The sequence below is a fragment of the Rhamphochromis sp. 'chilingali' genome (genome assembly GCF_963969265.1).
Source record: "Rhamphochromis sp. 'chilingali' genome assembly, chromosome: 18".
In the NCBI taxonomy this organism is placed as follows: domain Eukaryota; kingdom Metazoa; phylum Chordata; class Actinopteri; order Cichliformes; family Cichlidae; genus Rhamphochromis; species Rhamphochromis sp. 'chilingali'.
Genome location: NC_137945.1, coordinates 2287412 through 2311603, shown reverse-complemented (window position 1 = coordinate 2311603; position 24192 = coordinate 2287412). Strand labels below are relative to the sequence as shown.

Below are 24192 nucleotides of genomic sequence, written 5' to 3'. Positions count from 1 at the left end.
CATAAAGCCCTGATTAGTGGAGCACAGATTAAGCGAGTCACCATGGAGACGGAGGGAAAGAAGGCGCGGTCAATGTATTTTACAGCGCTTGAGGCCGAAATTCTGATGGCAGCATATGCCGATAACATGCAAATTCCGCAGAAAAAAAGTAACACAGGCTCAGCTGCAAAAGAAAGGGAGCATGCATGGCAAAACATAGCCGACAGAGTCAATGCGTGAGTGTTAATTTAAACACTGATCTAGGGATTTCCACCCATTTAACACGTTATTTTATTATATTTTATTTTGTATTTCATACATTTTATTTTGTGATGTAATGTAAGCGCAGGTGCAACCCAACAGGCCCCAAACGTTCCTGGCAGCAAGTAAAAATGAAATATAAAAATATAGTCCAAACAGGTAAGGTGTAATTGTATTATGAGCCATAGTGCTTGGTCTGTTTGTCCCATGTAAATCAATTGCAGTTAGAGGCTACATTAACTTCCCCTCTGTAAGCACTTATTGAAATTATCTGAGCACATTACAAGTACATATTTGCTTACTCTGTATGCTCAAATGTGACCCGTTATAGCCAACAGAAAAAAAGCGGAGGCCCGAAAAACAGGTGGGGGTCCTCCACCACCACCACTCACAGAGGCTGAGCAGTTGGCTTCCACATTTGTGATAATGTTGGCAGCATCACATATGATCTTCACAGTGCAGAGAACACAAATTAGCATCCATTACTATAATGAAATAATTTGTTAGTTTGAAATGCTACAGGGAACTATGTACCTGCACATTAATGCTGTGGAAAGACTTCCTGTTCACATAGTCTCCTTCATTTACTGAAGGAGCAATGATTGGAATGTGAGTGCCATCTGTACAGCCAATCACGCCTGGGAACCGTGAGAATAAATGTAAAATTTAAGTAGTAGTTCAAGTATCACCACATCATGAATTAAGTTTCGTTCATCCTGCTACCTGCAATTTTGTGGCATCCCTCTTTGATAAATCTTGTGGGTCTATGACCGGGGAACACCACAAACGAGTACAGGAGACGTTTCAGTGCAACTGTAACATTCCTGACTGCCCGACAGACGGTAGCCTTGGAAACGTGCTCAGCGTCACCAATATTATACAGAAAGCTCCCGTTTGCAAAAAACCGAAGTGCGATACAAATAATATGTACAGAACTGAGAGAATGTCCGCGATGTGTCACATGAGCAATATTAGGCCTGAGGATGTTATTCAAATGAATTATAGATTGTGCTGGAAAACGGTAACGTTCGCACAGGAAATCATCAGGAAATGATAAAATGTCCAAACGCGCTCTGATCACTCTCTCCCGGCGGAGAGCTCTGCGGAGGATTTGGGCTTCAACATCTACTGGCTCTTCAAGGAAGGAGCACGCCATGTCTGACACTTCCTACAGTCAGGTTTCCGACAAAGAGGCGGAGAACGTCAGGGTTAGTTGAAGTAAACCTGCTAGGGGGCAGGTTAGCTTCACGGAGTGTGTCGTCATAGTAACTCACTCAGAATTAATCTAAACTCGCTTTGTGAAACCGAAAACCCAGAGTTTTCGTTATCTCAGGGTATACTTACTCAGAGTTTGCACTAAACCGGCTTCCTGAAATAGGGCCCAGGGCCCTGTTTCAGGAAGCCGGTTTGGAAAACTCAGAGTGAAAAACGACACTCACGGTTGAGTAACCCCGAACTGTCCAACTCGGAATATTCGGTTTCAGAAAGGCTGATAACAATTAGTTCAGTCAACGCGGAGTTGCTTTAACCCCAAGTGAAGCGCGCGGACGAGGATACATAAAGCCCTGATAAGCGGAGCACAGATTAAGCGAGTCACCATGGAGACGGAGGGAAAGAAGGCGCGGTCAATGTATTTCACAGCGCTTGAGGCCGAAATTCTGATGGCAGCATATGCTGATAACATGCAAATTCCGCGGAAAAAAGTAACACAGCCTCAGCTGCAAAAGAAAGAGAGCATGCATGGCAAAACATAGCCGACAGAGTCAATGCGTGAGTGTTAATATAAACATTGATCGAGGGATTTCCACCCATTTAACACGTTATTTTATCATATGTTATTTTATTTGTTATTTTATACATTTTATTTTGTGATGTGATGTGAGCGCAGGTGCAACCCAACAGGCCCCAAACGTTCCTGGCAGCAAGTAAAAATGAAATATAAAAATATAGTCCAAACAGGTAAGGTGTAATTGTATTATGAGCCATAGTGCTTGGTCTGTTTGTCCGATGTAAATCAATTGCAGTTAGAGGCTACATTAATTTCCCCTCTGTAAGCACTTATTGAAATTATCTGAGCACATTACAAGTACATATTTGCTTACTCTGTATGCTCAAATGTGGCCCGTTATAGCCAACAGAAAAAAAGCGGAGGCCCGAAAAACAGGTGGGGGTCCTCCACCACCACCACTCACAGAGGCTGAGCAGTTGGCCCTCAGCCAAAACAGTGGGCGCCCTGTGGCCGAAGGCATCTCTGCGGGGACATCCTCTGAGTCAATAACCCCGCAAGACACAAGTGCCTACATAAGGGGTAAATTCAAAATAATACATGATGTGCATACATCCTTTCTTCACAGTCACCTTTGCAGTGCTACTCATTCATTTGATAAACTCTTTACCATAATGGATTATTTTGTAGTGAAGTTATTTTCCTACTGATTTTGCCTTCCCTCAGTCTTGGTTGTCTTTGAGAGCATAATGACAATGAAGTGTAAGGTGATTGGTATGTTTGTTAATTGCCATTTGGTCCCTTGTAAGTTATAAGTGACCTGTATAAACCTCATATTCTATCAGTTGATGGTGATGGTGTACTGCATCTGGTGCAGCCTCCTGTTGAGCCAGACCAACATGCAGTTGTGAGTAATACTCCACAGATTATATGAGTTTACAGTAGAACAGCAATGTTGTTTATTTCTTTACTACAGGAAAATAATGAAGAAACATTGACAGCTGTTACAGAGGAGGAAGCAACAGAGACACTTTATGAGGTTTACATCTTTTAATACTTTGTGTACAGGAAACACAGGCGACCAATAAAGCCAGTTGAACAAAAAATCTGTTTATTCTTCTTTCAACATGTTGAGGTGATGGGTCAAAGGAAATGATTGTGACATATGGTGTCTCTGACTGCGCTTCCATCTTGTATGTCCGTGGGAGGGTCAGGATGTTCATGGTTTGGATCACTGCTGATGTTTGGTTCAGAAGGACAGTGTTCTCCTCTAATTGTGGCAATGTTGTGAAGAATCACACATGCCACAATAATGTCACATGCCCTTTCTGGGGTGACCCTGAGTCTTTGCAGGCACTGGAACCGGGCCTTAAGCATTCCGATAGTCATTTCAATTCTGGCTCTTGTCCTGCAATTAGCCAGATTATATCGCTGCTGTGGGCCCGGTTCAGGGTCAGGGTAAGGGGTAAGCAAATAGGGTAAACATGGATACCCCCTATCACCAAGCAAGTAGCCAGTGAACTCTCCTAAGACAGAAGGGTACACTTAAGTTCAAATGTCCCTGAAGCAATTGGTCTTTATATATTTTAAAGTATTCTCAACTCACCATGTCCAAATTTTGTGCTCAGTGTACATTCACGGAATATTTGTGAGTCATGGACAGAGCCTGGCCACTTGGCTTCCACATTTGTGATAATGTTGGCAGCATCACATATGATCTTCACAGTGCAGAGAACACAAATTAGCATCCATTACTATGATGAAATAATTTGTTAGTTTGAAATGCTACAGGGAACTATGTACCTGTACATTAATGCTGTGGAAAGACTTCCTGTTCACATAGTCTCCTTCATTTACTGAAGGAGCAATGATTGGAATGTGAGTGCCATCTGTACAGCCAATCACGCCTGGGAACCCTGAAAATAAATGTGCAATTTAAGTAGTAGTTCAAGTATCACCACATCATACATTAAGTTTTGGTCATCCTGATACCTGCAATTTTGTGGCATCCCTCTTTGATAAATCTTGTGGGTCTATGACCGGGGAACACCACAAACGAGTACAGGAGACGTTTCAGTGCAACTGTAACATTCCTGACTGCCCGACAGACGGTAGCCTTGGAAACGTGCTCAGCGTCACCAATATTATACAGAAAGCTCCCGTTTGCAAGAAACCGAAGTGCAATACAAATAATATGCAATGAACTGAGAGCATGTCCGCGATGTGTCGCATGCGTAATATATGGCCTGAGGATGTTATTCAAATAAATTATAGATTGTGCTGAGAAACGGTAACGTTCGCACAGACAATCATCAGGAAATGATAAAATGTCCAAACGCGCTCTGATCACTCTCTCCCGGCGGAGAGCTCTGCGGAGAATTTGGGCTTCAACATCTACTGGCTCTTCAAGGAAGTGGCACGCCATGTCCGACACTTCCTACTGTCAGGTTTCCGACAAAGGGGCGGAGACAGTCAGGGTTAGTTGTAGTAAACCTGCTAGGGGGCAGGTTAGCTTCACGGAGTGTGTCGTCATAGTGACTCACTCAGGCTGCAGCTGAACTCGCTTTGTGAAACCGAAAACCCAGAGTTTTCGTTAACTCAGGGTATACTTACTCAGTTTTTCCACTAAACCGGCTTCCTGAAACAGGGCCCAGAACATGAACACACAAAACCAGGTGTAAAGAGAAAAAAGTAATAATTATATGAATACACTCAAAAGAAGCACTCATATATATTCAAATAATTTAAAAATTTAAAAAGTTCATTTACCTAGGTAAATGAACTTTTTTTTTAATTATTTGACTATATATGAATGTGTGTGTATAAATACACAAATAATACACACATGCTTTCATGCTTTCAATTGTGTAATTTAAGTGATCTAGGTAGCTCTGTCTTGGAAGTTCAGTTCATGCTAGAAATGTGTTTTGGAGTTTATACGTGTTTTGTCTCTAAGACCACTTTTTTTTACATTAGTAATTCCTTTTGTGCATAATTTTATATTATTGTTAATAATAAATTAATTAAAGCAACAAAGCAACCCGAAGACTCGGTTTGGAATCGAAAGAGCCGGTTCTTTTTAGTGAGTCGAACCGAAAGAACCGGTTCTCTAAAAAGAGTCGGAAATCCCATCACTAATATTTTAGATAGCAAGGAGCAGATGGCCGAGGTTTTTTTTTTTTGGGGGGGGGGGGGGGGGGGGGGGTTTGAATACGTTTTATTGACAAAGCACAAAATACAGATATACAGATACAAAATAGCAAACACAATGTCAGGGGGTTCGTATAAAAAAGCAAAATAGACACAGTCTATTATAGAATCACATGATATTGAACAGGGAACATTTATGGCAGACGGCCGAGTTTATTAAACTCCACCGACACCGCGGTAACACAAATCTGCCGTCGAGTCACGTGATCGCACAGTAACAAACCACAGCAGATCAGGAAGAAGGGGCGGAGTCATTTGTCTGTGCAAAAGAGGAGTCGAGCAGAGAGAGATGATTTTGCATGAAACGCAAGTAAAGTAGTGGACTAAGAGGAGAGAAACAAACTAAAGTATCGATCATAAACCACTACCAACGTCCTGATCGATATCTGCATCGATCTGCCCACCCTTGTCTCCTGGATCGTAGCTGAGATCAGCGTGAACCACGTGGGTCTCTGCTCCCTGATCTGTTTCCTGTGTTTGGAAAGAGTTGCAGCTTCATCGCGGAGTTTCTCTCGGTTTGTGGGCTCATCTAAAGGTAAGCACCGAGCTAACTTTACTGTGAGTTCAGTTCATGTTGAGTTTAGCTCCTGAATGAGGTCTTCTGCTGCTCTCCTCGGTGTCTGTTCACAGTTTATTGTGAACACGTTGAGAGAAGAGTGAGAGAGTGTTTGGAGAAAAACACCAACTAATCATTAGCTCAGCATGCTGGGAGAAGTTGGAGCAGAAAAGTCTTTTCATTGTCCCTGCAGCTGTTTTTCTGCCTGCACCAAACCTCTACAGCCTCATTTCTATTTGAAGTGATAACAGGAAGTCAGAGCGATCTGCTGCAGTATTTTCATACATCTATGGAGAGAGAACCCAAGGAGGGTGGAGAGACTGTGATCACGTCATTATTGGTAGAATCCGCAGCAGGAGCTGTTCAGCTGTGAATGGTTGGTGCAGTGGGGTCTTTAGGTCTGTGGTTGGTTCACCGTCTGATTGTTTTCCAGACAGAAGCAGAGTCATTAGCTGAAAACAGGTTTTGGAGTTTAGCCTCACTAAAGCTGAACTTTGCAACTGTCTCTGTCCCCACTCTGAAACACTTCCTGCCATGAAGTTCTGATGAAGCACCAAACTACAGTTACTCAGTCAGTGGAGGTTCAGTAGTGCAGTTTCTCACCACTGTTGTTAACTGGAGGCTGACACACTGACTGAAGACATTTAGTCTGAGTAGATTTGAACTTTCCTTCTTCATTGTTTCCATCTTGCTTTGACTGCAGCTGTAACAACACTGATTCCAGCAGGATTTGTAAAAAGCATTTTGACAGACACACAAAGCTGGACAGCTTTTGTTCTGAGTCCAAGATCTTAGAAAGAAAGTGACTGGACGTCTGTAAGCTTTTTTAAACGTTTCACCTCTCATCCAAAAGTGGCTTTTTCAGTTCTAAAATCAAATGGTGGAGAGTCCCAGGCATTTAAACCCTTGTGGGGGTTGTCAACTGAAAGGGTCGTCAACCCACTGTTGACCATTGATCTTATCACAAGAGCCAATGTGTGGAAAAATGTGTGTGTCAGCAGGTCCTGAGTGAAACCTTTGTGAGACCCTGTTTCACTCTATCATGTAACTCGGTGCTGTCCCTGTTAAAGAGCCAAGAGCCTTTCTTTCCACTTCCTCCATGTAAAGTTTGGCTACAATGGGACACACTGGGGAGCTCACAGCACATCCATGTTTGTGTCTGTAGAAACCCTTGTTGTATTTAAAATATGTGACTTTATGCTGCTACCAATGAGCCTGAGTGGGACTCCTTCTTTGTGTGTCTATGGAAGTTCATATATACAGGGTGCAGCATCCACCGGGTAAAGGTGGTGGTATGCAGGGAGCTCAGTGGCTTTTTCAAGTTCTTGTAGGCAGCTGATGACTTTCTTTTTGTAGTTGCTTCTGGGGTTTCACCTTGAAGCTTCATAGGTATTGTTGTCACTGAGTGTAGTAATGTTTATTTGCTCTGCTTCTTCTTGTCAGGGATAAAATACATATCTATACTTTTGTGTCCCAGCTGAGTAACAGGAGGAGAAGAGTCTGGTGGAGCAGCAGAGGAACAGTTTCAGCCATTTGGACTCAGCTCAGCCACTACAGAGGAAACAATGACTTCAACACAGGAGGTGAGAAAAATATCTCAGTTACATCTATGGCTGTGCAACATGATGAAATGCATATTAGATGAACGATATAAAAACATCTATCGTTTCATATTATACACTATTGTTTGTTTCGTGGTGTCGCAAAATGCGCTGTTTATAGCAGTATTTGTTTTTTCTTCTCCCACCTATGGAAGAATCACATGAAAGGGTACAGAGAAAGTTTAGAGGCAAAAAAGAGCCATCGAAATGAACCTTAAACTTTAAGTCGACTTGTGTGAAATTCAAAGAATTTACAGAAAATGCACATTTGTGATATATATCGTTATTGTTATGAGACATGTGTCATATCGGGATATGAGATTTTGGTTATATTGCACAGCCCTAGTTGCACTGTTATTGTTATATTAAAAAATTAACAGAGCGTAAGATGGACACACACAATACGTGTGTGCTCACAATTCAGCCTTCAGTTACCCGGCTTTCATTCAAAATCTGTTTGTCGTGAGCACCTACACATTAAACAACTTACAGATTATAAATGGCTTCAAGCTCACACTGAGGCCTGTGGGGCACTATCACCCACTGAGACACATTTATATGTTTTTATATATGAATATTTCATACTTTAATGATGCCTATTTATTTAAGGGAGATGAGCAATACATTATAATTGTACATAATAATATCACAGATGACAGATTAATAGATTTTATGTAGATGCTTGTGCGTTCTTAAAGTCTTATATGTTGAATTGAATGTGTCATCTGTTCAAAGCCTCCCAGTCAGTGCTGTTCTCCATGCCTGTCTGACTGTACATGATGTTATTAGCACAAACACTTTAGAGGTGATCAATTAGGACTTCAACAATAATACAGACAGCAACGTGGTTAAACATTTTACAGTAGGTGTTATTGGGAATTACCTTTTTCAGTATTTTTGTGTGTTGCATTTTTCTATGTTTTAACCAAAGGGAAATAAAGGGGTTTAAATCAACCTGATTGTTACACCCCGGCCTAGGCAACCGGCGTGCAACGTATGAAAATAAAAATAAGAAAAACACACGAGAAAAAAACTAAAGCGCTCCACCAAAATCCCAAAACGAAGGTGTCTCAAACGAAAATATTAACAAACCCATTCACAGCTATTTACAACAGACTATTTATTTATTTACAACAAAACACCAAACTATTTACAACACGGGGGAGATCGCGACCATGACCAACTGACACACAGGGCTTAAATACCTAGAAGGAGCAATCAGGGAATGGACCACAGGAGGGAAACACAGCTGGGGCAAATTAGACCTGACGAGACAAGGAAGCGTAAACTGAACACACTAAGATAACAACAGACCTTCAAAGTAAAACAGGAAACACATGACAGTCACGCAAAAACAAAACACTGACAACACCGAAACGTAACATTCCCCCCCCACCCAAAAATCAAACATGTAACCCCAAGTGAAATGTGTGAAAAATCTGCCGACCAAACTCTACATGTGTTTGGTTGGCAGATTTTTCACACGACCGAAACCTCTGGCGATATGCCTCTGGAACTAGCTCATAAGCCCTTAAAATAGTGGATTTCACAATTTCATAATCCAGGCTGTCATCAATAGACAAGCTCGCACACACTTCCTGTGCTTTCCCCACCAATTTACACTGCAGCAACAAACTCCACACATCCTTGGGCCATTTCAAAGTGGTTGCGATGCGTTCAAAGGCATTAAAGTAAGAGTCAACTTCACTTTCTCTGAAAGGTGGCACTAAAGCAATTTGCCTGCTTGCATCAAATTGGTCAGAGGAGAACGAATCAGAAGATTTATTCACAATTTTACTCACTGGGGTAGAGGTAACATTGCGCTGTCGGGAAGGATCCAGCTCCATAGCCCTTATGCGGAGATGCATAAGCTCAACTTCTTTGGACTTAGTCGCAAGCTCCACCTCTTTCAGGCGAAGGGCGAGCCCAAGATCCTCCGTAACCAATCCTGTTGATTGTTCGGCTGGGCTAACGTTTGGGATCTGAATGGCAGCAGGAGCCTCCGCCCCTGGCGACACCCGTCCACTGGCAGCTTGTGGGATGGTTGCAGCAGCTTCTGCTCCCGCATCCACCACCAAACCTCCAGTCGCCTCAACCGGCCGAGGTTGTTTTCTCCTGTTTATTTCAGTTAGGGAGTTAGGTGTAGCGCTTGTCTTTTGTTTGATGTTTGATTTCACATAGGGTTTGAACCCGGGAACCCCTAAGCGCCAAACATCTTTAGGGGAGATGTTTGGTCTTGGGAAGGGGGGTGTTATGGCCCTGTCCATAATCTGTTTTGGTGGCTGTTGTTGTCTGTGCCTTTAAGTCTTTGCAGGCCCCGGAGTGGATGAGCTGACGGCTGCTGATTGGTCCCCTGGCCATGTGATCTTCTTCAAATCCCTCACCAGCAGTTGTCCCGGGGCAGCCACTGACAGCAGCAGCAGACCTGACACTGGCCTCCAAAACTTGTTATGGACAGGGCCATAACACTGATGGTTTATTTTAATTTTCACATGGTCTTACTCAGATGATACAAAGTGAAACATGCATTCTTTTTTTACTTGCTGGAAAAGCTTGAAAATGGACCTTGAAAGTGCATAAAAAGTGCTTGAATTTGACCCTGAAAATGGCGTATCAACTCTGAATTGTATCAGCACCCATCGAAACAGCAATATCATCAGTTAAACTCACATTTTTTTCGTAAAGTAAGAGATTTTCCCCGGTGATCAGTATTTCTTCAATACAGTGGTCCCTCGCTATAATGCGGTTCACCTTCGCAGATTTATTTTTTTTATTTGTGCAATTTTCCTTCTTTTTTTTCTTTTTTTGCAGCCCATTATGTTCCTGATTGGCTGAGGACCATTGTCAATCAATCTTGTGCCGTGTCTCCTGTACAGTACAGAATGCATTCAGCTTGTTAAATTTACATAAATCTTCGATCGCTAGTAGTGTGACTATTAAGTGCTGTATGTTGTGTTTTCTCCCCAACAAACACAACAGTGTCGACGAAACATTTTGCACCACCAAAGGCAGCCGCGGGTGCCTTTGGTGCCTGTGCTGCTCCCCCTGCACACCGTGGCATAGAAAAGTACTCCAGCAACCAGCGACTAGTAAAACATCCTCAGAGCTAGAGCAGGGCGATATGACCAAAAATATTTATCACGATATACATTTGAAAATGAGCGATTACGATATAATTGACACTAGACAAAATACTTTACAACTCCACAACTTTATTAGTGCAAAAAAACCAAACAAACCCATCAATGTATTTTCACTTAAACAAGCAGCTGGTTTTTTATGTGCATTAAAGTTATATAAAAATTTAACAGTGCAAATACAAATTCTTTGCTGACAGTTTAACCAAAAGGCATTTCCAGTGGAAACTGGCCGACATATCCTCAGCATAACCATGTAATATATCCACAAAACTTAAAAAGAGGTCATACACACACAATACGGTAACATTATGTTGAAGCACAGTACATATCACTCCACGAGGCTCCGCCTACGATAGCCGTAATGCTCCGACAATCCATCAAGCGGTGCGGCTTCGTAGCTTAGCAAAGTCGTACTGAAACATTTGACAGATTTTCGAGCGCCGTGTACATAAAATCGTTTCGAGGTCAGTAAACACAACCAGAGTTCATACATAAGGCACACGGGATTATAAGGGGCTCTGTCGACTTTCAGAAAAATCAAAGGATTGATTTTAAGTGTGCCGTGTTTTCCAAACAACATGGTAATAACGACGGCCCGCTAGCATGCTCTACCAAAAATAGTGCTTTGTTGTGTATCTGACGGACGAAAGCTAAACCAGTTCCAGTGAAGCTGCAGCATTTTGACAAACCAGTTCTGGTTCATCCGTTTTTATTCAACGATCCACTTTCACTCTTCTCATTCTGCATCGCTGCCATGTGCGTATGTACACATGTGCGTATGTAAACAAAGGTACTGCGCATGTGCGTTTTACCCATATTCTATCGTGATATTTCATTTTCCTATCGTTGCCCAAAATTACACCGGTATTACCGTGAACGGTATGATATGGCCCAGCCCTACTCAGAGCTTCCTGCAGATGTTAAAGGGAACCCCAGCTATTAAGACATGTTTGCGCTAAAATATGTATTGTGCCTTCAATAAAATATGTCTTATTAAAATACGCCAAATGTTTTCCTTTTAAGCACATTTTATATAAAACAGATTTACCAGTAGGCCGCCATTGTTATTTACTTCTCAATGCACTCTGGGTAGGGACGTCATACAGTTGTACCGCATCCAGTTCAAGTTTGCAGCGCACTGGAAATGGCTTCTGTTCAACCTTTCCAGTTCACACCAGAGCGAACCGAGTGAGATAATGAAAATAGTCAACCAGCACTTAGTTTAGATGAAGATGAACACAATCTGTCACACGAGGACGAGAGAGTGAGGGAAAACTACTGGTGTCTATGCGCCTACTGCTTGCCAATGGCAACGGTGACTGAGAAGGTTTGTTGTAAAGCACCAAAACTTTGAAGCCGTATGTGTTAATCCAGATGTTCTCTGGGAAGCCCTTGTTAGCCTCATGATCAGTATCCAGTCTTTAAGTGATAATGTGATTGTGGTGGGGCGTGGTTTGCGGTGCCGCGCGGATGCACCTGCACGGCATCCGCAATCACGCCCGCCGTGTTAAAACACGGGGACTCAGGGGTTGGTGTGGTGTGACGTGAATTAAATAAAGTTGGCTTTGAACGTTGCTCCGTGGTCCCGCCGTGCCTTATTCACGCCACATTGGTGCTGAAACCCAGGAGGCGGCACGGCGGGTCTGTATCGGAGCCAGGGAATGGAGGAGCTGGCCCGGAGGGTGGCCGAAATGGCGGCCGCCCAGCGGGAGCAGGCGGTGGAGGTGCGTCGCCAGCAGGAAGAGCTGCAGGACCGGTCCGAGCGCCACCTGGAAAGGATTGGGGAGCTGGTGGCGCTGCTCTGGGCCTGGGCGCCACCCCCACAAGTGTGTCCCGAGGACAGTGAAGCGGTGGAGGAGCCGTGTGGGGAACCTCGGCAGCCGGAGGTGGTGGACGAGTCACGTGGGGGTCCGAGCCTGCCGGAGGAGGAGGAGCAGCCGGGTGAAGGGCTGCTCCTGCCGGGAGCGGTGGAGGAGCCGCTCCAATCAGAGGCGGAGGACGAGGCGGGCGAGGGTCTACACCTGCCGGAGGAAGAGGAGTCGCTCCACCCAGAGGTGGACGAGGGGCTGTGCCTGCTGGAGGCGGAGGCGCAGTGCGGGGAGCCGCTCCAAACGGGAGTGGCGGAGGCGGTGGCGGAGCAGCTGTGCGAGGAGACGGAGGTCCCTGCTCCAGGGCAGCCTGCGCAGCCGGAGTTGGAGGCAGAGGAGCGGGACAGCCCCGCTAAGCCGGGGGTCGGCGGACTGGCTAGTCCAGCCTCGCTGCCACCAGTCGATTCTGTGCGCCTGACGTCTGCCCAGCCGCCTGTGTACAGGAGCTCACGGCCATGCCTGTGGGGCCGTGTCCGCTTGCTACGCGGCCGACCTCCGGACCAGCTTCGCCGTTGCCGCTGGATGCGCGGGCGGCCACCAGAATGGACGCTTCCCCGTCGCTTGGCCAGGGGCTGGGGCGCCGATGTTTTGGGCCGAGTCTCGCCCCAGTTCGCGGGGGGGGAGTAGGTTCGGCCAGATTGCTCCCCGGCCTCAATCGGGGGATGGGGGTATGTGGTGGGGCGTGGTTTGCGGTGCCGTGCGGACGCACCTGCACAGCATCCGCAATCACACCCGCCGTGTTAAAACGCGGGGACTCAGGGGTTGGTGTGGGTGTGGTGTGACATGAATTAAATAAAGTTGGCTCTGAACGTTGCTCCGTGGTCCCGCCGTACCTTATTCGCGCCACAGTGATGAATCCTGCTTCCTGCCCAAAGTATTCTGCATTTAATAAGGTTGCTGTGTTTTTTAACATGTTTAAATGCTTTGCATCTTGTTCTATTTAATCTCAACAAGGCCCTAAAAACAGTCAGTGATCACTGTCGCCTTCTCACGGTTTTTATTACCACTGTTCATTTTAAAGCTCAGTTTTTAAACATTTACGATGTAGCTACAGCCCAGCGCACGCAGCAGTATATTAATGCCTAACCTTGTGTAGTGGATGGATTATCTCAGTTGTTCTCCTTCCTGACGTTTGGTCCGTTTACAGCATCCTGCCATGCGATTGCATTTACTCCTAACTAGAGCAGGGCGATATGGCCAAAAATATTTATCACGATATATATTTGAAAATTTGCGATAACGATATAACCGACGATATAATTGATGCGAGACAAAATACAACTCCACAACATTACTAGCGCAAAAAGACAACCTTCCATTTATTTTCACTTAAACAAGAAGCTGGTTTTTATGTACATTAAAGCTTTATAAAAATGTAACAGTGCAAATGCAAATTCCTTGCTGACAGTTTAACCAAAAGGCATTTCCAGTAGAAATGGGCTGACATATCCTGAGCATAACCATGTATAATATCCACTGAAGTTAAAAAGAGGTGCTTTGCAACATTAAACTGCAGTGTGCATTACGCATTTTTCGGACCATAAGGTGCACGGGATTATAAGGCACATTAAGCGAAACAAAGCAGTCAGATAAATCAAACTTTATTAAACTCATTCTTCTTGCTTCCTCCACTTCTGTACCATTGATTCATTAATGTTGAATTCTCTGGCAGCTGCTCTATTCCCATGTTGCTGCAGTATATTAATGACTAACCTCGTATTGTGGATGGATTATCTCAGTTGTTCTCCTGACTGAAGTTTGGTCCGTTTACAGCATCCTGCCATGCGATTGCATTTGTCTCTAACCATGAAGAACCTTCACGTTAACTTTTATAAGTGGAAAAGTGTTAGTGTTCGTCCTCCAGCTTCACTGTTTATGTTATGCTAACATAGCTGTGTCGCTAGCGATCACGTAGCACATCATTATATACCAGCTAGCCCAACTTCAGTAACCCTGCAAACGTCGCTGCTGTTTAGTTTCCTGTCTTCATTTATGTTGGAAGTGATAGCAGAGCTGTACGTTTGATTTTTTTCAGAAATCTCTCAGTCAGAACATGCAATATCATGCTTAGGTAACTAGCGAAACTAGCGAGCTAACTTCCGCTAGCTTCCTGCTAACTTCTAACTCCGTTAAATGTAATAACTTTTGTTTTCATGGATGCCTGGAAGTTAAACTTTATAGTTACACCTGGTAAAGCAGCAATGCTGATCGTTTTATTAAAGATGAAAGAATTTAGACAGTTTTTAACTCTAAGTGATGCTGCAGTGTTGTTTGACCTGAAGTATACGGAGTTTAGGACCCAGATTACTCCCAGATTTAAGAGCATCTTAGTCCGACAAATATGACAATAACAACGGCTGCTTGCATGTTCTGCAAAAAAATGTGCTTTGTTGTGTATCTGATGGACAAACACCAAACCAGTTCCACATCACGGAAGTTGCACCATTTTTACAAACCAATTCTGGTTCATCTGTTTCACTCAACAATCGGCCATGTGCGTATGAAAACAAAGGCACTGCGCATGCGCGTTTTACTCCCATTCTATCGCGATATTTCATTTTCCTATCGTTGCCTAACATTATACCGGTATTACCGTGAACGGTATAATATGGCCCAGCCCTACTCCTAACCATTGGGAACCCTCACATTAACTTCTGTCGAGTGGAAAAAAGTCCACCACTCATTAGTGTTCGTCGTCAAGCTTTACTGCTTATGTTATGCTAACATAGCTTGTTGCACTAGTGATCACACATAGCAAATCATTATACACCAGCTAGCCCAACTTCAGTAACCCAACAAACGTCACTGCTGTTTACTGTCCTGTCTTCATTTATGTTTCAAGTGATAGCAGAGCTGTACGTTTTAATTTGTTTAATAAATCTCTGTCAGAACATGGTATGTTATATTTAGATAGAAGCTAGCGAGCTAGCTCCTTGCTAACTTCTAGCTCGGTTAAATGTCTCAGCTGACTGCAGGTTTACAACATTGGGAAAACCACAGGACAGAATCAACTTTTGGAGATTTATTTTCATGGATGATTGAGCATGCATCAAGACATTAGACAGTTTTTTAACTCTCAGTAATACTGCAGTGATCATTTGTTCCACGACTGCATTTTACTCACTGCCTCTGTTTGTATCTCTGTCACTGCAGGACCAACATGGAGCGAGAAGTCAGCGCTCTCAGGAGGCCGACAAACCTCACAGAAGAAAGGGACGGAAAAGATACAGCTGTGATGTGTGTGGGAAGGAGTTTACTCACAGTAGCAACTTAGGACATCATCAAGTTACCCACTCTGGAGTTAAGGCGTACAGCTGTGATGAGTGTGGAAAGTCTTTTACCCAGGCTGGAAGCTTAAAAACACACAAACTCATCCACAGTGGAGTTAAACCGTACAGCTGCGATCAGTGTGGTAAAGCTTTTGCTCGCAGTAGTACCTTACAACGTCATCAAGTTACCCACTCTGGAGTTAAGGCGTACAGCTGTGATGAGTGTGGAAAGTCTTTCACCCTGGCTGCAAGCTTAAAAACACACAAACTCATCCACAGTGGAGTTAAACCGTACAGCTGTGATCAGTGTGGTAAAGCTTTTGCTCACAGCAGCGGCTTAAGAGGTCATAAAGTTACCCACTCTGGAATTAAGGCATACAGCTGTGATCAGTGCGGTAAAGCTTTTGCTCACAGCAGCGGCTTAAGAGGTCATAAAGTTACCCACTCTGGAATTAAGGCGTACAGCTGTGATCAGTGCGGTAAAGCTTTTGCTCACAGCAGCAGCTTAAGGAGTCATCTAGTTACCCACTCTGGAATTAAGGCGTACAGCTGCGACTTTTGTGGAAAAACCTTTCGTCGGCTACTCAGCCGTAATATTCACCAACGCATTCACACCAAAAATGATTTTTGCTTCTGTGATCAGTGTGGCAAAACCTTTGTGGCATACGACCATTTACAGCGGCACATGTTTACCCACACTGAGGAGAGACCTTATAAATGTGACCAGTGTGAGAAGACTTTTAAAGCGCCACGTTACCTGAGAGTCCACAAACAGATTCACACCAGAAAGAAACTCTACAAGTGCACTTACTGTGAGGTATGTATTTTTCTTTTTGCACTTGCACTTTTGTTGAAGTATTTTGTAAATTAAGTTTCATTTCAAACTTAAACGAGACAGGAAAAGTCAATCTAAGAATATTTGGAAAATCTGAAATAGATCTCCCAAAACTTTCCTGATGTTGGGAAAAAAGTAAAGTTTTAAAAGACATTCACACTCCGATGGATGCATTGGAGAGCAGCTTGGGGGTTAGTATCGTGTGACCAACATTGGTCACACAAAATGTATTCCGCTACAGATTACAAAATACATGCACGAATAACGTAACATGACTTAAATGAGCTGTGGGCCACTGCTGGCACTGTCATCTCATTGAAGGGCCACTTTAGTGGTCAAGTAGTACAAGAAATGCAAGAAAACAACCACAAATATTATCAAAAATGTAGTGTTTTCTTTTCTTGTTTAGTTTTTTTATTCAAATATTGTATACCAAGACAAAACTGCAAGCATGAACCCAATTTCTTCCCCTCACTGTAATATTTTATTTTTTTTAATTTATATATATACATAAATACATACATATTAGGGGTGCAACGATACACAAAGTTCACGGTTCGGTTCGATACTTTGGTGTCACGGTTCGATATTTTTTCGATACAAAAAAAATGTTCATGCTTTTTTAATTTGTCATTTATTAAAATTATAAATATATATTTTAACTCAAAAATACAGTTTTTAAATTTAATGTTGCTGAAACAACAAAGGGATAAAAAAATAAATATATCTGATTGAGAAATCACTCATCTTTGGAAAAGAGAGTTTATTACAGAGAAATGTCTCTTTCCAAAATAAAAGCTCTACTATACGCTTCTTCTGGGCTATATTCTCAGCAGCATATTAAACATATCAGGTCCCCATAAGGAGAATCCTGTGCTAACGGCTGTCTAAATGACTCGAGTAAAGTTTGTAGCATGCGTGCTTGTTGTTTTTGTCTGCTTCCACTTGTCTTTGCACTAGGATGATGTCAGCGTAGATGTGCAGTCATATTCGTTGTGTTCCTACTAGTGCTGTCAGCGTTAATCTCGTTGAAATGACGTTAAAGCCACAACACGGCAAATCTCCGTTAACGAGCTACTGCGGATCGCCCCGTGCATGGGGCTGGACGGCGTCAACACGTTAACGAGCTAACTGCGCTAACGCACTAGCTCCCACCCATGCAATTGAGCATTGCGTGGCACATCCAACATACTGTTTTACTTTAGTCCATGACGCGCTTACCTTCAGGGTCATTCGTCACATGAAAACCAAAATAGTTCCGAAGCCCAGATCTGAATGAGGGTGGGGGAGGTTCAATTTGCCATGTTGCAAGGAGAGCTTAGCTTCTGTCTCGCTAGCTTGCCCTGCGCTCAGTGAATCTGCGTTCAACTACTCCGCCTAGGCTGCACTGTCGAGCGCAGATCCACTGAGCTCTCAACACAGACAGCATCGTCAGAAGGAAAGTTGATAAAATAAAATTTTGTATTGTTCGATACATATGCGTACCGAACCGAAAGCACTGTATCGAACGGTTCAATATCGATACGAGTATCGTTGCACCCCTAATACACACACACACACACACACACACACACACACACACACACACACACACACAAAAGCCCCTTTTTCAGGCGACATTCAGGATGTTGAAGGAATTCCCTGACTTCCACTGTGTTTGTTTCTTTGTTTAGAAGCAGAGTGACACAGATGGATCCAGTTCTCAACCCTGTCACCGCTGTGGTGGTGGGAAAGAGTTTCGCTGTGACCTTTGTGGAAAAACGTTCATTCATCAGCGAAGCCTAGAACTACATCAACGCAGACACACTGGAGAAAAAATGAACTACTGCAGAGAATGTGGGAGAGGATTCCCCACATCAAGTGAATTAAAAAAACACAAACTCTGCCACAGTGGGGTTAAAAACCACGTCTGTGACCAGTGTGGGTCATCTTTCTTCACTGCAGGTCATCTTACATTACACAAACAAGACCACACAGGAGAGAAACCATATAAGTGCAGACACTGTGACAAATGCTTCTCACATTCAAGTCGTTGTAATGATCATGAAGATACACACATTGAAGGGAACTTCAGCTGTGACCAGTGTGACAAGAGCTTCAAGAATCTCAGTTCATACTCCGCACACAAACGATCCCACGCTGTAAATAAACTGTTTCACTGTTACCTATGTGCAAAGACATTCACTTCATTATCTGCTCTGAGCAAACATCAGCGTGATCATGCATGACTGAAATCGCTGGATCACAATGAATCTGACGAGACAGAAAGATCCTCTTCTGGTTTCAGGGTCAGACTTAAACACCTTGAGATCAGGCTCCACAGAGTTCAGGTGGAGTCTCCTGTAGAGAGTGTCAGCTGATGTCACACTTGGATCTGATGAGGTAGCTCTGATTTCTGGACCTGCAGTGAATAATCCTGGATGTTAAACTAGGGAAGTTGCAAGTATAGATGTGCACATCAAGTGTTTTCTTTTTTCTTTGAGAGATTTTCATTCTGTAAAAGAAACTTTAATGTTGAAAATGTTTGTCCTATAGAAAATAAGAGAGGAGAGTTGTTGATTCTTGTTTAACTCTTATCTGAATAGCACTTACCTGAGTGCCTTGCCACCTGTTAGCCTACTTCCTAGGCCTTATTCCTTGAAGAAAAGACTTCTCTGAAGAAGCACTTATACCTGAGTTAAGTCATTGTTTAATCACTCACCTTCACACGTTCTTTATTGTCAGATGTCTGCATATTGCTGATTAAACCTACTAAACATTTTGAACTGTGCCCTGTTAATGAGTCCTCCAGGTGTAACCTTGCAACTGCTAAGACGTCTCTGATGGTACAGGGCCATTGAGGGAAAGATTATCTGCCTTTTAAATGATGCTGCGAAATATATGACAGCCACTGCCAGACATGTATCCATAAGGCATGTTGTGTGCATTGCACATGCACTAACACCTGGCCTAGAGGAACTGCACAGAAAGTGGTGGCCTATTTTAAGATCAAGCATGACTGCTGACCTAAAACAGGCACTAGAACAGCATCTTCTTGATGCTACAGCAATCATATGATGAGAGGCAGACAGTTGGAGAACAAGCTCGATGACCTAAGAGCAAGGGTCACCTTCCAACGTGACATGAGGGACTGCAACATTCTGTGCTTCACGGAGACATGGCTGTCCCCCACCGTGCCGGACCAGGCCGTAACTCCGTCGGATTCATTCTTTGTGCTCCGCGCGGACAGAACGGCAGAGTCGAACAAAACCAAAGGTGGAGGAGTGTGTTTCATGGTAAACAGAAAGTGGTGTGATGCCAGGAGCATTTCTACTCTCTCCAGCGGCTGCTCGCCACATCTGGAGTTCCTGGGCATTAAGTGCCGCCCTTTCTATCTGCCCCGTGAGTTCACCTCAGTCATCGCCACGGCGGTCTACATCCCACCCCAAGCGGACACAGGTATGGCTTTGTCCGAATTACATGATGTGCTGAGCTCGCTTCAAAACAAGGACCCTGGCGCAGCCCTCATTGTAGCAGGAGACTTTAACAAAGCGAACCTCAGACAAGTCATGCCAAACTTTTACCAGCATGTCTCGTGTCCAACGAGAGGGGATCGGATTTTGGATCACTGCTACACGCCATACAAGCAGGGCTACAAAGCTGTCTCACACCCGGCTTTTGGGAAGTCTGACCACAACGCCATATTCCTCATTCCCCAGTATAAACAAAGCATACGGAGGGAAGACGTGACCACGAAGGAAGTAAAACGGTGGACTGCCCAATCAGAAGCTACGCTACAGGACGCACTCAACGACGTAGACTGGGACATGTTCAGAGCATGCGCAGTCGACATCAACGAGTTTACGGAAGTAGCAGTATGCTTCGTCAATATGCTAGCGGAGGAGATTATCCCCACTGCGAGAGTCACCACATTCCCAAACCAGAAACCGTGGATGGACAGATCGATCCGCACTGCAGTAAACGCCAGGACCGCCTCCTACAACGCGGGTCTCGCCACTGGCGATATGAGCGCCTACAAAGCGGCCTCATACGGCGTGTGGCGCGCGGTGAGAGATGCCAAATGCAGGTACCGGGAACGTGTGGAGTCCCGCTTCCACCAGGGCGACACACGGAGTATGTGGCACGGACTACGCACCATTACGGACTACAAAGCCAGGGACACTGCGCCGATCAACGCCGACTCTGCATTCACCAACGAGCTGAATCGGTTCTACGCCCGTTTCGAGGTTAGCCAGGCGGCTAATGCTATCTACCGCCTGACTACCGAGGACAGTGACGTCATCAGCGAGAGACCGGTGACCAGCATCGCGGAGCATGACGTCCGAGCGGCACTGAGGAGAGTGAACACAAGGAAAGCGGCGGGGCCAGACGGCATCACCGGCCGCCTGCTGCGCTGCTGTGCTGACCAGCTAGCAGGTGTGTTCACTTACATCTTCAACGAGTCCCTGGCGAAGTCTGTGGTCCCCACATGCTTCAAAAGATCCACCATCATCCCTGTGCCCAAGAACAGCAAACCCTCATCCCTGAATGATTACCGGCCAGTTGCACTGACCTCGGTAGTAATGAAGGTGTTTGAGAGGCTGCTGAAGAACATCATCTCCTCCTCCATCCCAGACACCACAGATCCGCTGCAGTTCGCCTACAGATCCAACAGATCCACAGAGGATGCCATCGCCCACGTCCTACACACCACTCTCAGCCACGTGGACAAGAAACAGGGTAACTATGTGCGAATGCTGTTTGTTGATTACAGTTCAGCGTTTAACACAATAGTGCCCTGCAGACTGTTCACAAAGCTGAGGGATCTGGGCCTTAACAGCCGTCTGTGTGCATGGGTGTTAGACTTCCTCACTGGCAGAACTCAGGTGGTGAGGGTGGGCAGGTGCTTCTCCAACAGCATCACCATCAACACAGGAGCACCTCAGGGATGTGTCCTCTCGCCACTGCTCTACTCCCTCTACACTTCAGACTGTGTGGCCACCCATGGCTCCAACACCATTGTGAAGTTTGCTGACGACACAGTGGTGTTGGGTGCCATCTCCAACAACGATGAGGCGGCCTACATGGATGAAGTGAAGAATCTGGCATCGTGGTGCCAGGACAACCACCTCCAGCTGAACGTCAGCAAGACCAAGGAGGTGGTGGTGGACTTCAGAAGGGGTCAGCACAGAGACTACAAGCCCATTATCATCAATGGAGCTCCAGTGGAGAGGGTGCAGTCCTTCAAGTATCTTGGTGTCCACATCTCCTCAGACCTGACATGGGCTGCCCACATTCAGGTCCAGACCAAAAAGGCTAGGCAGCGCCTGTATCACCTACGACAACTGAGGAAGTTCAGGGTCTCTCCAAAGATCCTCAGGATTTTCTATACAGGCGCTGTGGAGAGCATCCTCACACAGAACATGACATCGTGGTTCGGGAACAGCTGTGTGAAGGACCAAAAAGCTCTCCAGAGAGTGATCCATACAGCAGAACGCTGCTGCAGGATTGCTCTCCCCCCGCTTCAGGACACCTACACCAGGAGATGCCGGACTAGAGCAGCGCAGATACTGAAGGACCCGTCCCATCCTGGCAACAAACTGTTCCAACTTCTGCAATCTGGTAGAAGGTTCCGCATCTTCCGGGCAAGGACAGAGAGACTCAAGAGGAGCTTCTATCCCCAAGCCATCCGTGCCCTAAACACACACACCCGCCCTCTCACATCATCTATAATTGACTGAGACAGGACTCTTCCAGACACTAAACCAAGGCACAATGTACATTTCAATTCCTTTAATTTTAAATATGTTTATATTGTCTATCCTATAAAATAGTCAGATGTCTATTCATATTAATGTACAGAATTCACCTGCTTGCTGCTACTACTGCACATTCACCCAGTGTATATACTATGTGTGTGTGTATATATATATATATAAAAATAAATAAAATGTTCTTCCTCTACACCCCCCCCCCCCCCCCCCCCCCGCCCCCAATTTTTGCACATGTCGAGGAGCGTGTCAGGCTACATTTCACTGTGTGTTATACTTGTATAACTATGCATGTGACAAATAATAAAGAACCTTGAACCTTGAGAAGTTCTGGCATCACTCTGAACAGAAGTCAATCCACTTCTAAGGACCGTGAAAAAAAACAGCACTGGCTTCACAGTGATCAACTTATTTTAAATGGCAACAGTGGAAATGTCCCAGCAGAAGAAAGTCATGGGGTCAATGTTCATTCCATTCATAACAATATTGCTTCATACGACTCAGGAAATACTGGGAAATACCACCAATGTGACAGCAAACCAACTGGGAAAGAACATGTCTGCAACCCTTTGACAAGACCCTACACCCTAGAGAGCTCAGCTGTCACTGTCCACACTGCTTAATCCAAGATTTAAAACCATTAGTTTCCTCAGTGAGCGCAAAGCACAAAATGCAGAGTGACGACTGACTGCTGAATGTGCAGCTCATGAGGCACACACTGGAGAGATCTACTGATCACCCATCGACATCACCTGCACCTCAACGAGTAGCACCGAATGAACAAAATCCATCCACAGGTAATGTCACGAATAGTTTATTATTAATATGAAGGAGAAAATTAGTTCAATTTCAGTTTAATTGTATTTATATAACCTCAACTCACAACAACAGTTACCTCGAGGTCATTTATATGGTAAGGTAAAGACAAAAAACACCAACAGTAGAAACATAAAAATCAAAACCTTTCAGTACACATCCATGTGATGTTACTCAGTCTTTCAGCTTTTAACCATTGGAAAAATCTTGGTGAACAAGATACTAAGATGTCAGTGGCCAAGAAGACAGGGAGTCCCTTCAAAACCCTTAGACTAGCCAGGGGATGTAACAGGGGTAATTCTCAAAATGTGGATTTTATTGTACCCCAAAAAAGACAAGGTTACTTCAAAAATACACAATCACGAAAATAAGTTGTTTTAAGAATTAAGTGGGACCGTACACAGGATTCTACAATGTATAAAATATAACTCAACAAAGTGACCTGCACAAATGAGAGACAGCTCAACCTATATAGCAACTTTAAACATCAAAGGTGGAAACCACAGAGACAATAGCTAAACATAATACAAGAATAATCCCCCGTCTAATTTGGTAAATTAACTGAATGCGAAAAATTAGAAGCGTAAGCATGAATCAATATTACCAAATTATTTCAGTTGTGTGGTTGTGGAAAATCACTTATGAGAAGAGTACACAGGAAATCAGATTCTTTTCAGCCATGGCTCTAATCGGTCTGGAGGAGTTGCAATTTGTTTCAATAAATTCCCAGGGGAAATTATAAAACCGATGAAGAGGATCGTTGGTTAACTCGGTGGTTCTCAAACATTTTTCACTTGGCCTCCCTTTGTTTTCCAAAAGCCCGCCCGCCCCCCCTGCACAATCATGCAAATAAAAGTAAAATGCAATAATGTGGTCCTGTTGCTGAGGTTGGGGTGATCCTGTAATCTCTTATGGACTACCTCCAATGCTTGATAGCAGCACAAACAAAATATTTTGCAGCACAAACGTAGCACAAATGGTTGATATCAATTTTGTTTGATTTGGGATTTGGGTTTGGGGGCTGGTTAACCTTTTGGCCTTTACATTTTCATTAATATCTTTAAGCAGAACCAGCACAAACGACAATTTTAGCAGCACAAACCAGCACAAACGTAGCACACTTGATTAACACCAGTTTTGTTTGATTTAATTAATGCAGGGTGGCTGGTTGACCTCCGATG

At 44.3% G+C, this 24192-nt stretch overlaps 1 protein-coding gene and 1 long non-coding RNA gene across 6 annotated transcripts in view; one reads left to right on the top strand and one right to left on the bottom strand.

Annotated features, from left to right (window-relative positions):
• LOC308385571 (uncharacterized protein) overlaps positions 1–19206 on the top strand; it is a 66802-nt gene extending 47596 nt beyond the window's left edge. For 2 of the 5 annotated variants that reach the window (XM_080864567.1, XM_080864566.1), the window contains 3 exons: positions 7210–7315; positions 15495–16427; positions 18119–19206. In XM_080864567.1, coding sequence (XP_080720693.1) covers positions 7298–7315; positions 15495–16427; positions 18119–18673 — 1506 coding nt within the window. In that variant the 5' untranslated portion in view covers positions 7210–7297 and the 3' untranslated portion in view covers positions 18674–19206. The other 3 variants (XM_080864569.1, XM_080864568.1, XM_080864570.1) reach the window with 3 other exon arrangements.
• LOC308385594 lies at positions 1633–4181 on the bottom strand. The gene is made up of 3 exons (XR_013969583.1): positions 3959–4181; positions 3573–3882; positions 1633–3492 (listed from the first exon to the last, which is right to left on the bottom strand). It is a non-coding gene; the product is annotated as an uncharacterized lncRNA (long non-coding RNA).
• Positions 19207–24192: the final 4986 nt, after the last annotated feature.